We start from the raw sequence: 13,966 nt of genomic DNA on the forward strand, positions 1-13,966 counted from the left end.
CAACCAGTACCTGTCCGAATAGGACAGCAAGTTTCTGTTCTGTAGAACAGTCAGTGTCTGTCCTTTACGAACAGCCACTGTCTGGTGCTAGGACAGCTGTGCAGGGGGACAGGGGGACCGGTGCAGGGGGACAGCCGCTGTCCGGACGGGGACAGTCGTGAGTCGCTGTCCGGGCAGGGACAGATTTAACCGCCGTTCGTCCGTCCGGCCGACCACTCGCCGCCGCTGACAGTAGCCTGTTGTCACCCAGTGGCAGTGCGTGCCAGCAGGGCTAGTGACCGGCCGCAGACGCCTGAGACCAGAGCCTGCAGTGACCTGGCGTGAGCTGATCTTCTGCCACTGTCTGCGGCTAGGCCTGGACGAAGCGTATCTTTCTTCCAGCTCGTCAAGAGGCCCATCGGCCCACAATTTCTCCGCCCGCGATGGCGGACGCTGAAGAGCCAGCGGCTGCTGCAGCCCCTGCCGGTGATCCTACCGTGGACGAGCCGTCAGAGACAGCGGCAGTGGATGAAGTCGAACTAGCTCCAGCTCAGGAGGCGGTGGTTGAAGCGGTGGCTCAAGAAATGGCTGAGGTGGTTGTCGAGGAGAATGCGACACCGATAGAGACCGAGCCGGAGCAACAGGGTGAGACCACTGACATTCTGGAGCCAGTGGAAGAGCTGCCGCTAGATGACGAGATGATGGAAATGCTGCCTACCGTGATCGAAGATCCCGAGAATGAGGCAAAGGAGCAGAAGGAGCTCCTCGAAGAGCTGGTCGAGGAAACGGAAGAGGGTGGGGATCAGCCTCAGACAGACGTTGATGACAAACATGAATCCACGCAGGGTGAAGTTCCTGAAACTGATCCTGCAGATCATGCTGTGCAATCTACGAGTGAAGTGACAGAACGTGAAGGCGCTGAGAAAATAGACCAGCAAGATGCATCGTCTGTCGTGATGACCGACACTACTCCCATTCCCGCCGAAACTCATGATGGCGAAGTGGAAGAAAGCGCAGATGTTGAAAAAGTCACAGTCTCTGAGACTTCCGAAACACCAATGGATGCTGCAGGAGTTGCCAAAACAGACCAAGACAGCCCTGACACTGTTCAGATGACGGAAGATGAAGTCGCAAGCGCAGAACAGATGGCGGAGGATGCTCGACAATCGCAATCGGCGCCTCAAGATGAGATTGAGCCACAGGCAGTAGAGGTCTCTAAGTCAACTGATGTTGCACATGATCCTGCGACAGAAAACGAAGCTCAAGAAGGTGGATCGACGTCAGTGGAAAAGACCGATGCGGCAGCCGACGAAAAGAAGGAAAAGAAGAAGCGAAAGAAGTCGAAGGAAGAGAGGAAAAAGAAGAAGTCTGTCGAGGAAAAAGATGTCGTGCCCGAACAGAAGTCATCTAAACGTGAGTAGAGCCCTATGAACGTAAAATTCCCTGGTGGACCAATTTGGGAGCGGGATAAATGTTTGTATGGATCGACAGAAACGCGATGCATTGATAGGAAACAGGGAAAGAGCTATTTATTTCCGCTCACATTCTCATCTGACTCCGTCTTAAGCCCTCCTATATGTTGGCGAACTGTTGATAAAATCATATTCACTTCCAACATAAGGCATACTTCCTATGCATGATGGACATTGCACGTTTAAAGGCAGTGTATGAGAGATTCTGCAGTTCATTTTGATGTTGAGCATATATTTTCTCACACCAGTGGATTTCGTTATGTATAACTCTCTTTCTCACTTTCTCTTCTCTCTCTCTCTCTCTCTCTCTCTCTCTCTCTCTCTCTCTCTCTCTCTCTCTCTCTCTCTCTCTCTCTCTCTCTCTCTCTCTCTCTCTCTCTCTCTCTAATAATTTCCTTTTATCTTTTTTTCCCTCCGTATAACTCGTCTTGCAGCCGCTCTATTGCACGTCCGAGGAGGCTTCTCGTGCGGCTGGGTGGGACCGATGCTTCAGCTGCTGGGCACCATGAAGAAACTCGACGAATTCAAAGGTATGAATACTTGGCCATTTGAAGTTACTTCGGTTGGATGCCAATTTACTTCAATCTGATAGCGTTCGTGCGGACTTCTGATAGTGCAAACTAAGTGCAATATGTTCTGCAGAGCTTAACAGCATACGCTGATTACAAATAGGAACGTTTTGTGAAAATTTGGCAATCGCGGGTTTCAACGATTCTATGGATTTTTCTTGACCTTTTCAGATTCGTCCAGATTTTCTATTATTCAAAAGATCTTAGCTTATCAAAGATATTCTCCCACCTAGAATTTGCATTCTATTTTGCGGTGCCTAACTACAGTTTCCTCCGCTAATCTGTCTAAAAACGGCAACCGTTTAGCTGTTCGGCACACGGCTTGTCATCTTTTACATGTGACTCGTCCTGCATAAAACACATTCGACTTATTTGTTCCTCTATAGGCAACCATCCCGAATTATTCCTCAAAAAGTTTAAAATGAATAACATATTTTGTAGCCTATGTAGGTTAAGTTAACAAACGACGATTTGATACGATACGTAGAAATATCCCATATAAGTTTTTTTTTACTGATGTTTACGCATCGATGTATGATCTATCTATCACCTAAGTGGATAATGACGAAACATTTAGCCAAGCATTTCCAATGACCCTTATTGATAACAGAAGTCGATTGATAAGCTTTATGGGTGTGTGGGCGTTGAGAGGGGGGGGGGAGACAACGTCTCGTGAACGGATCTTAATAATTTGGTCCATCAATTAAACCTTTCTTTTGTTGCGGAATATAAAGGTTTTGAAATGAGAAAAACTCATCGACATGTGTATGCATTGCTGATAACTCACAAATTGTTTATCTTATGCTTTATTGTTTGATAAACCAAAACGAAACGCCAGTCACCAGAAAATGAGCCATTCATTAGATATCCAAGGATATGAAGGTGTTCATGCTTTGAGGAACCTTCTGCCTTTGTAGCTCATTGCATCGTGCATTACTTATGATGTATCTTGACAAAAGGCTTTCAAGGCGATGGCACAAAAAGGTAATTGTCAATGAATAAATGACATGTGATTCCCATTCTTCTGTTATTCCAGTGAAATGCAACATAATGATTACACTTTTTGTTAGATAAATGGGAAATTGTCCGATGCCACACAGAGTAGCCAGCACTAATGCCGGACAAACGTGCTCAATTACCCAGTCACTGGTCTTAGACACCAATGGTCCGTGAAGAACCATTCTGCCTTGTCACCTGACACGACCGGTAGTGCGGTAGGGAACTCAGCAACGACAGTCATGTGTATCGTGCATCAGAAAGTCTTCGAAAAGCTCAGCTTACCATTTGTGTTGGAATTCGGTGCATACATATTACGTGACATGCCATGGACATTTTAGTGGACGGCCTGATTACTTCGAAACTCACGGCTTTATCTGTTACCATAGTTTGAGAGCTACCATGAAGTATTAAATGCATTGCAGATAAGTACCTATAGGCGTGACTTATGTCCGGAACACCTGTTGACAGTGAACTTCAACCGCCAGTACGAGAATGTGCCTCCAGACGAGCCAGGCGCCACCACAATCAAGAAGATTATCAGCGCCAAAAAGGCGCAGTGAGTTCTGCTCTCATTTCATCAAGCATGTGCTTTCTAGAACTTTCTACTCAAGCAAGTAGCAACACATTCTGATCCATTGCCCTCCCATGCTTGGCTTGCTTCAGTGCAGTGATGAGACGTTCGGGAGCTTTTTCGCGCAGTTTTACACGACTATCGCCGCTTGTCTAATGCTTCCCTCCCGCTCTAATTATGCGTGAACACCCCCGCCCAGCTCTCCGCCACAAGACGAAGGCGCGCTGCCAAGACGCTCTCGCTACGCGACCCAGAACTTGACGTATGCGGCAGGTGCGTGTCGACCGCGGTCTTTGGCCGCCGTCTCTGGTCGCCCAGACACACAGGTGACATCCACACATCCATCTACCGATACTGGAGTTATAAACAAAAACAAAAAATCCCCTAATCACAGCCAGCCGTACAATGTTAGCAACTCAGAACTGGCTTACACTGCATGGTGCGCTGTGAATCGCGGATCATAGGATTTTTTTCTTTAATCTGGTTGCAGAACGCTATCATTGCTTCAGTTCAATCGGATCAAGATTGGCTGAGTACATCTGAAAGCCGCCCACAGGCGTGCACTAACAATTTTACGCCACTGAATGGGACTCGCGACGCCCCTCCTTTGGCTCTGGGCCAGTGGGCACCGATTTCATGGTCACCGGTGACGGACAGCCATTTCTGGCACCCGAGGAGCTGACAGCCGACCGACTGACGTCAGCACTTCTTTATTGTCTCAAATTGTTGGCAAGGCAACCTTCTCAGAGCGCTTTTCTTTGATTTAGTTGTTAACTAAAAGATGCGTATTTTTTCAGGTCCCATTTTAATCTTGAGTTGGCTGTCTTCACATCATAGAAGCAAATGAACTCTAATTTGCACTATTCATTTTTTTTTTGTCGAATGAATGATTTCCTGGATCATTTACCATTTTCCCAGAAGTATTGAAAAACAATAAATATTTGGCAGTAGTAATTGTCACAATTCTAAGCAATGATAGTTAAACTGAAGCGGTAAAATGGAACGTATCTTTCGTTATCACCAACAGCGGAACAAATCCTTGTGCTATTAGATATGAAGATTCGTCGGGGCTGGAATGGTTCTGAGCACATGCGTTTATTCATGCGTAGTCAGGACTCAGAACATTGCTGAACATGAGACATGTAAGTTATTCGCTGCTTTTTAGATATAGTGGCCTAGATATAGTTTGCTCTCAGCACTGCTGCTTTGTTTTGCACTGCACTCACCTCAACGCGATCCTGCTTTCAGAATGTCACGGGAAGCGCTACACTCCAAAGGGCAGCGAGCACGGGCAGCGGCCCGAGGCCCTGGATGTCGCGCCCGAGCCCGAACAGTAAATACGTGCACCTAGAGGCTAGACTCGTTCAGTTATTTCATTTATTAGCTGCTTCTTGAAATCGTGCGAGCAGTCAATTGGTAATGCATTTGGTGATGTTAGGGTCAGTTTCATTTTGTCCATTAGTGCTCCCAGTATAACGCACTTGTCAAATCAAATTTGTGCATTTAGATAGGCACGTTTAACATATAAAATGTGACATTACATGCGTTCTATATGGCCATTATTAATAATAATTTGATAACTTCTGCAGCGATGTCATGCCTTTATCATTTTCACATTCTTTATTTTAAGTTAAAACTTTTTATTTAGATTTAAATAACGTCGCCGAAATACACGCTTAACTTAGTGTTAACTTATTGTTAACGAAATTTATCTGGATATTTTAAAACTTTTTACCATATCAACGCCTAATTATGTTAAAACACTGAGTTCAACCCTCCCTCTCTGTGTCCCGTCCCCCGGCCGGCAGAGAGGCCGAGCCAGCGGAGGTGCCCAATATTCCCGAGGCGGCCATCCGCGCCCCGCCCGGAGAGGGCTGTCCCCGCTGTGGGGGAGCCGTCTTCGAGGCCGAGCGGATGAAGTCGAGATTCAGGGTCAGTCGCAGAAGGGCTAATTATAAAATTGTAAAAGTGTACCTATCAAAGTAAAGTGGAACTAATGTTCACTATAAAGGTCTTGTTATATAAAAAATTGGTTTGGGTGAAATGGGCAAAAGTAAAATACATATTAGCAATGCAAAATATGTAAGAACTAAAATGCCTTATGTCAAATACAGTCTTGACTCTTGCTGACTGCATGACTCCGATGTTTGCAGAGCTATCACAAGCCCTGCTTCAATTGTAAGGCGTGCCACAGGATTTTGGACTCGACCCTTGCCTGTGACGGACCCGACAAGGACGTTTATTGCAAGCTGTGCTACGCGAAGAAATACGGACCAAAGGGCTACGGGTTTGGTGGCGGAAAGGCATTCCTTCAGTCGGACATTATTGCGTGAGTTAGCGTCCTCCGATGCCTGTTATTAGTGGATGGAAAATTCAGGTTTACTCATAATGCACGCAAAAGAAAGGTGGAATATGTGATCAATGAGGCGTTAACCATGAACATGTTTTATCGCTCCAGGCTCATGGTATTACTGACTGTTGACTTAGCAACATAACTCATTTGATGATTACTTTCCAGACATGTCCGCGCGACGTCTGTTTGCTAAGAGCTTCAGGTAGTTGTTCAATAATCGTTCATTGTTACATATGTATTAGAAAATAGGGACGCTTCGGCTTACACCCAACACGGTCACGCTCAGGTGTGTTCGCGAAGCATTAGCACAATTGCATTGATCATGTCTAAATCAATATTAGCTGCGTGCTTGTAAAATACGCCAGTGCGCCAGACCTCCCGTGCTTAGGTCATCCAGTAAGGTGGGCATTGGCATGACCTACTCGGGCCTTGATAACGACCTATCAACCATAAACCGGCATCCATTGGCCTGGATGGCGTGCCGCTATCGGATGTAGCAAACTGACCCGGCATTGACACGCGCTCGATCGGCATCACGTAAGTGTCACCCCCTATGAACTGGCACTGACCTGCCATCGACCTGTCGCTTGCCTCACTCTGACCTGTCACTGACCTGACATAGGTCTGTCGCTGACCTCGCCCTGACCCGTTTTTAGGGCCGAGTCACCGCAGAGTAAGCCCGAGTGGGTGAAGCTGGACCGAACCACCATCCGCCCGACCGAGGGCTCTGGCTGTCCGCGCTGCGGAGGAGCCGTCTTCGCTGCCGAACTCATGATGTCAAAGGGTCAGGTCAGTCACCTGTATTTTTGTTCACCTTGGTGCAATGTGCGCAAACTATGATGAATCTGGCGTCGATGGTCGGAATACATAAGCATGAAAAGTCGCTTGTTTTTCATAAATGTCGAATTAATTTGTGTCGCAAAATACCTAAACTAGTCTATTGATTAGTATATATTTATTTATCGATTTATTTATCTACTAATTATTTATCTATTTATTTGTAAAATTTTGCTCGTTGAATAGAGAAAGTGCGAGACGTTCCACCCACAGTTCATTTGAAGCTGTATCACAAAACAAATTTTCGTTGAAACAGTTGGAAGCTTTGGTTATTCTGAAGCAGCTAAATCCCTTCCTATAGGAGTGGCACACTTCGTGCTTCAGCTGCCGCGACTGCAAACGGCCGCTGGACTCGACGATCGCCTGCGACGGTCCCGACTCCGAGATCTACTGCAAGCTCGACTACGCCAAGCGGTTCGGACCCAAGGGGTTCGGCTTCGGGCACACCCTGGTGTCGTTTATGCACGGAGATGAACAGGAGAACGCCGAGTGAGTTCCATATTTCATCTCCTCACAATAGCAGTATTTATTACGGTTTATCGGCTAACGCACCAAACTTGACCAAATCTGCACCAAGTCTCTTTTTCAACAAATATTTTCAAATCATGAACTTTTTCAGTGTTTTGATAAAAGATATTTTTTATATCTTTATAAATATATAAGATATAAAAAATATCTGAGTGTAAAAGAGTCTGTATATTATCAGACCCTTTTGATAAAAGAGTCTGATAATTTGAAAACCAGGTAGGTATGTAAGCAAATGTGCAACTCAAACTGATAACTTCGTAGAAACACAATAAAACTAATTTGACCAAATTTGCGCCAAATCTGCACCAAATGTAAACCAAATGTGAGCCAAATAGCCGCCGTGAGAACGGCTAATATAAACTTCGGGGGGGGGGGGGGGCTTATGCCAATTATTTGAGGTGCTACTACGCTTTGTTCTAGCCTTGTTTTACATTTATCAGACATGGTTCCGTTTTGTCACTAAATTACAATTTAATAACTTACTTAGTAGGATTCACAGTACAAAGCCTGTTATCAGAGATATTGCACGCACTCAAGTGTATTAATCCGATCCAATATTATCGCGTCATGCAAGACATGCTTTCTGAAGTTGATGAGCTGGCTGTAAGTATGCTAATGTCAACTGCAAATGTGTGATGTTACGGTCCTATCCCAGTTGCCACTATGCCCCATGATAACACGAAGTCTGCTATTACTTTATTCATTTACGTGTAATGAATGTGGTGCGTTATACATGTTCAAAACAATCTTGCATTCTTATTCAAACCGGTCAAATATCAAATTCAAAGTTGGTAAGGGAAACACATATGGTTGCAAGATTGACGTCTCGTTAACCATTCGTTTGGAGTCGTTGTATATACGATGGCGTACTCGTAATTACTACGCTTGATCGGCGTTTGGCTTGTTACATGCGAACATTCCAAGCAGGAATATGGCCTCCCTCCTTGATTGCAATTACCCTTTCTCCAGAGAGAACGTCCAGCCAGCGGGCCACACGAACATGGGGCCCAAGGCTGCCCCAGGCGAGGGCTGTCCGCGGTGCGAGTTCGCTGTCTACGCTGCCGAAAGGATGCTCCATAATGGCAAGGTAATGCAGCGAACCGGCTTAACCCTCAAATACCAAAGTTGTTCTTTGGAGGCAATGATTGGTGAGGTAAATAATATGTAGCTCAGATATCCAGAGTCTCGCCAATTTGTCATGTCTGATGTCTCTTTCTTAGTTTTGCCATTATCCACTCCATTTCGCGCTTCGTTATCCTGTCATTATCCTCTCCAACTCCCTCCCCGCAATCCCTTTATAACACCTTGTTATCCTTGTCACCTTGTTATATGTCAAAATCATCACGGGAGCCGCAAATGACCGCTGTATCCCGTCGCCACTCTCTGTCGACAGGCCTACCATCGACACTGCTTCAGCTGCGTCCAGTGCAGCCGCGGGCTGGACTCGACCAACACGTGCAGCGGGCCGGACCACGAGCTGCTCTGTCGCACGTGCTATGGCAAAATGTACGGCCCGCACGGCGTGGGCTTCGGCCAGGGGGCCGGCGTGCTCAGCATGGGCTAAAGCCCCGGTCCCACTAGGCGATGCGACCACTTACGACCGCCCACGATCGGTGGTCGGCAAAAGGTTGTCGCAATTCTTCAAGAGCTCGTACGATTGGATGTTGATATGAACGACTTGTCTTCAGACGTCGCGAGGTCATTTTGGTCGCCAAGAGGTTTTTGATGATGCACTAAAAACCTCCTGGCGACCGATTTGGTCGCAAAGAGTTCGCGAGAAACCGCAACAAGTATTTCATTGTTCGCTAGTAGGAGGGCGAGTATCGCACGACAGGTTTCGGTGGTCGCGGGCCTAGTCGGGAGCGGTCGGCGGTCGTATGCAAGTCGCCGATAATCGCACGACTTTCTTCCCAACATCAGCAACCAGTTGCGAGACCACCAAGGTTCGATCGCCGAGCAATCGCACGATGGTGGCCGATTGCACGGCACTAGTCGGAAATTAGTCGACGACAGTGGTACGGATATCTCAGATCTCATACCGACCCTTATCACACGGCCGCGAACATATGTAGTGCTCTCACTTTGAGATCAGCCGTAGACGATGAAAGGGGATGCGTAAAAAATCGTCCATTTTCAGTAGATTTTCAAATAAAAACAGCGCAATAAGAAATAAGAAATGATGCACCGCCTACTATATAGTGCCTCTCACGAGTCGGAGGTGGGATCCGACCCAAAAATACCGACCATTCCAGGCGGCCCAGCTCCAGAACACGAGGGACACGACACGGAACGTGACCAAGAAAAAGAAAATTGCTGAACAGTTGACTCTGGAAAAGAACGAGATCTTAACCATCGCCCGTCGCCGGACATATTGGTTTTCTTCTACGCGCCGGCGAAGGGGGGGGGGCGGGTACGACCCCCCTCCCCGTTTCGCCTCTGATGGAGCTAGCGCGTCTCAGGAAAAACAAGCGTGTGCGCCGTTACGAGATACCAAGGCTATAGAACTCCAGGTAAGGACACCAGCCGTTTGACCTTGAACGCCACCAGCCGGCCGATGACGTCATTGGAGGCAAGCCGGATCGGCGGACACACAAGGCGAATGCATAACGGAGGGGCGTTGGAACGTTGCGGGAGCCAGGGAGATATTTTAACCCTATTAGTGGCAGGGGGGGGTGTTTTTATCCACCCCTCAGGTTTTTCGGGAATATCTCCGAAACCGCTGAAGCTACGATGCTGAAATTTTCTGACTTTTCCTAAAACTAAATTGGGCACATTCCCTGAAAATTTAAAGTTCATAACTTTACCAGGGGCGGCTCCAGAGCACTGGGAATTGGGGGTCCTATTCGTGAAGCGAGTCATTTGGGCGAAAATCACGATGCTGCACCAGTTTTACGAACAGTGAATGAAAGGTATCATGTGATAACATATACAAAGTTATTGTGCATCCTCTTTTGACACGTTTTTGCTATAATAGGCGGATCCAGGCGTCCAAAAAGGGGGGTTATTTTTTACCTCCCAACATAGGTGCCCTGACACCGCCTATGCATGACCAATACAATTTTAGTCGTTCTCTCATAAGAAAATTGTAACATAACAAGACCATTGCCACCCTTTTTAGAAACAGTACCAACAAAAACCTTATTTACTATACTTTTGTGTACCCCCAATCTCAATGATCTGTATCCGCCTATGATTTTTGAAAATGCATATTTTTAGGATCCATGTGAATTCCTGGTTCATTCTCTATCGATCGGCAAAAGTTACGTTAAGATTGGTTCAGAAACCTGGCCGTGATAAACAGTCTAAAATGTATCTGCAATTTGCCCGTTTTTACCCCCCTCTACCCCCCTATTGACATTTTTTAATTTTTTTTTTTTTTAGAAATGTAGATCTCGTTGAGCCAAATCGAATGCCGTTTGAATTTTGAAAATCGGCCGGTTAGATCTCGAGATATCAAGGGGGGGGGTCGTAAACAGCCCCCCCCCCCTGCCACTAATATGGGGTAGCCAGGAGCCTGCCACTAAAAGGGTTAAAGTGGTTGCATACCACCATTGTTTGTTGATTGATCTACAGACTGCATCCTTTTAAACCTCAATGCATCCTAGGCCTGGATGGTGCATACATTCGTGGAACGATCACCCCGTCCGACGTCCGTGGTCGAAGCTGTCATAGTATTAAAGACACTTAAGACGGGTGCAATAACGGCGATCCGATCCCGTCTCTGGCGAATCTAGAGGGGTCGAAGGATCCAGGCCGAGAATCTGACCGTCTATTTTAACTTTTAAGGGAAACGGGGTGAGTGAATTGACAACCGATGGCTTAATAGATGATGAGAAGGGATCCCGTCGTCGATTGTTGTTTGACAGACAAGTGAGACAACACATGTTGTACTGGACGTATGACCATCAGAGGTAATGCCTGAACGTAGGCAAGCATAATTGGTCTGTCATACTATTTAGGAATATAAAATGGTAAGGAGATCATTGAGGATATGATCTCTACATTACGGGAATTCACTAATTACTACGGCCCATAGGGGCACCGCCGGAGCTGTTGTTTTGCCATCGGTCCCAGGCAACTCCAGGGAGCTGCAGTACCCGGCGGCCAAAGCGGCCACCTCGTCGACTCGCAGATCCTCTGGGATTCCATGATGCTTTAAAGCTTCACCCACAGAAGCACGGGCATAGCAGTAGGATGTGGGGCATAGGTGTCTGTCCACCTCTTCATTGAAAGAACAACGTATACAGCGCCTGGTCCCGCCGAAGCTCGGTATCGACCGTGACTTATTCACAACTGGCAGATCCAGGAAGCGGTATTGGACACTGCGGGGGCTTACCCCAAAAAGGTTTCTCGGGATTAATTAAAAAAAAACTCGGATTTCGATTCCTTGCGCACTGCTGTGCGGTGTGGTTAACCAACATTTCCTCAGAAAAGTTGTGAAGTTTTCATTTATTCTCGAAAAGCGATTTCGGGCGCTGCCCTGGTTGTTGGGGAAGACATTTGCCCCAAATGCCTTCCCCTGGATCCGCCAGTGGCCGTTGCCCCACTCCGAGCTTGACTAAAAAGTAAAAACGTCTTCAAACCTCACCAGAAACCGATGGTAAAGTGAATTTAATCCAATAACTCATCTCTGTCTGCCCGCCTAAATATATATATTTAGGCGGGCAGACTACACATGGTACAGCACCCGGCCCTGTCGACAGGGCCGGCTCATAGCTCCGATCGGAGCTATGAGCCGATCGTGATATTTTCGGCTTTTCCCATCCCAAGCTCGATTAGAAATGTTCTCCTTCCCCACCCGATTGCTGATGTCAATTCAAATTCAATGCCTCATCTCTGTCTGCCCGACCATAACCCATTCATTGCACACCGTTCAACGCCCGGCCCCGCCAGAAGTATCCTAGCGCGCTGAGCAGTTGCCTCCAGCCGCGTCATCGCGCGGCCCCGCGCGGCCCAGAAATGAATACATTGCGCGAATAGCCGTGTCGCCCCCCTGCGAGATACAGTTATTGACACCCGATTATAAGGTCCTAGGTCAACCGGTGACATCTTACGTCAGGTCAAGTGCCAAAGTTATGGGTTCAGTTTTTGATGAATAACTTGGCTAAAAGAGACCGCCCACCGTTCCATGCTTCTATCCTCAGGATACGGAAATCCTTCTCCACGCCGCAACCCCCCTCCGGGCTGGACAGGCAACTTTATCTCATGCGGGCTGCTCCCTTGGAGCGGCAGCGCTGCTCCCGAGGGAGCGCACCCCGTAGCCGGGTGCAGTGAGTGCCTTGGGGCTGGGTGGCCTGTCCTCTGGACGGGCTCAGCCCCGGCGACTCACTAAGGTGCCTGCCCAGACCAATGTCTCCCCCTACATCCTATCATCCTCCCGGCTCTGAAATGGTCTCATTGGACCGAAAGGGCCTAACCCAACAAAACAAAACAAAACAATCAAGAGGCCGCAAAGCCGCGATTTTGACATCATCGTGTTCGCCTTGTTGAGACTTGTCGAATGATATACTTTTTGTTGGGGTTGAACTCAGGTCACGGTCAGGCCAGGGCTTACAGGTCACGAAGTTTGTCGAATGAGGTCATGTCGCATATCTTTTAATTTGGCAGGTCTTTTAAGTCCATTGGTGGCTCTCCCGACTCGCTAGTTCAATTGGATCGGGAGTTATTGACGAAAAACTAATATGGCCCTAGTGACGTCATAACAATGCAAAAGTGACGCATCAAACTTGCAAAGAGTGCATGAAATCACGATTCGATATGCTTGGGGTTGGGATAGCTTAAGATCTTTCCCAGCGTCAAAATAGCAGTTTTTATTTTCCCCCATTTACTTGAAATGGTGAGGTCACGTAACCGACCTTTCGTCATGTGACCTTTAGGAAAAATCTGAGATGTACAAGTTGTGAGACCTCTACTACGTCCTGTAAGCTTAATCTCCTTGTGAAAGCTCCTCTGGCACTGAGAGCGTTGCGAAGTTGCGACCTCTGAAGATCGTGCAGAGGTTCACTTCTGACGCCATAGGTCAATGACCTGACCTGACCCGAAAATGCGGCTGGTGTCAAAATACCTATAACCTGCCGATTTTCAAAATTCGAATGGCATTCGATTCCCTCAACGTGATCTACATTTTGAAGAATGGAAGTCCAAAAAACGCAAAAAGGTAGGAGGGGGATAGAAACTACACATTTCAGATGCTTTTTCAACTCCTCACCATGGCCATGTTTTTCAACCAATTTTGACGCAACTACTGCCGATCGATGCAGGATGAATCAGAATTTGACATGTATTACAAAAATAAGCATTTCGAAAATTAATAGCCGGATTCCTACAGGTTATGAAATTTGGAGGCACATTAAATACATAATCAATCGGATGTTTTGTTGGTGCTGTCACCAAAACGGGCTGGCAAATTAATAATCTCATTATGATACAAAAACGTGTGATAAAATGCCTAAATTAGATTGAATATTCATAGGCGGCATCAGGGCACCGAAGGTGGGAGGTGACATTGACCTTCTCTCCTTTTCCCTGGAACCACCTACGATCCGTTTCTTGTTCACTTCTAAAGCTGTTATACCTACAAATGATGTTGATATACCTATATAATGAATAATTACAGTTATAATACATCAGCATCGTGATCGTTAATTAAATGACTCGC

General features: G+C 46.9%; 1 protein-coding gene across 2 annotated transcripts; it reads left to right on the forward strand.

The window, feature by feature from the left end:
- Window positions 1–236: 236 nt before the first annotated feature.
- LOC122390457 (titin homolog) lies at window positions 237–9,022 on the forward strand. Of its 2 annotated transcripts, none has more exons than XM_043383405.1 (9): window positions 237–1,392; window positions 1,886–1,981; window positions 3,488–3,575; window positions 5,399–5,522; window positions 5,744–5,919; window positions 6,600–6,732; window positions 7,082–7,269; window positions 8,278–8,395; window positions 8,702–9,022. In XM_043383405.1, exons 1-9 carry the CDS (start codon window positions 423–425, stop codon window positions 8,870–8,872), a joined length of 2,064 nt encoding a protein of 687 aa, XP_043239340.1. In that variant the 5' UTR covers window positions 237–422; the 3' UTR covers window positions 8,873–9,022. The 2 variants fall into 2 exon arrangements, with proteins under 2 accessions (XP_043239340.1, XP_043239341.1); XM_043383406.1 differs by lacking the exon at window positions 3,488–3,575 and adding an exon at window positions 4,839–4,923.
- The last annotated feature ends 4,944 nt before the right edge of the window (window positions 9,023–13,966 follow it).

The sequence above is a fragment of the Amphibalanus amphitrite genome, unplaced genomic scaffold, assembly GCF_019059575.1.
Source record: "Amphibalanus amphitrite isolate SeventyFive unplaced genomic scaffold, NRLGWU_Aamphi_draft 000397F_arrow, whole genome shotgun sequence".
NCBI classification, from domain to species: domain Eukaryota; kingdom Metazoa; phylum Arthropoda; class Thecostraca; order Balanomorpha; family Balanidae; genus Amphibalanus; species Amphibalanus amphitrite.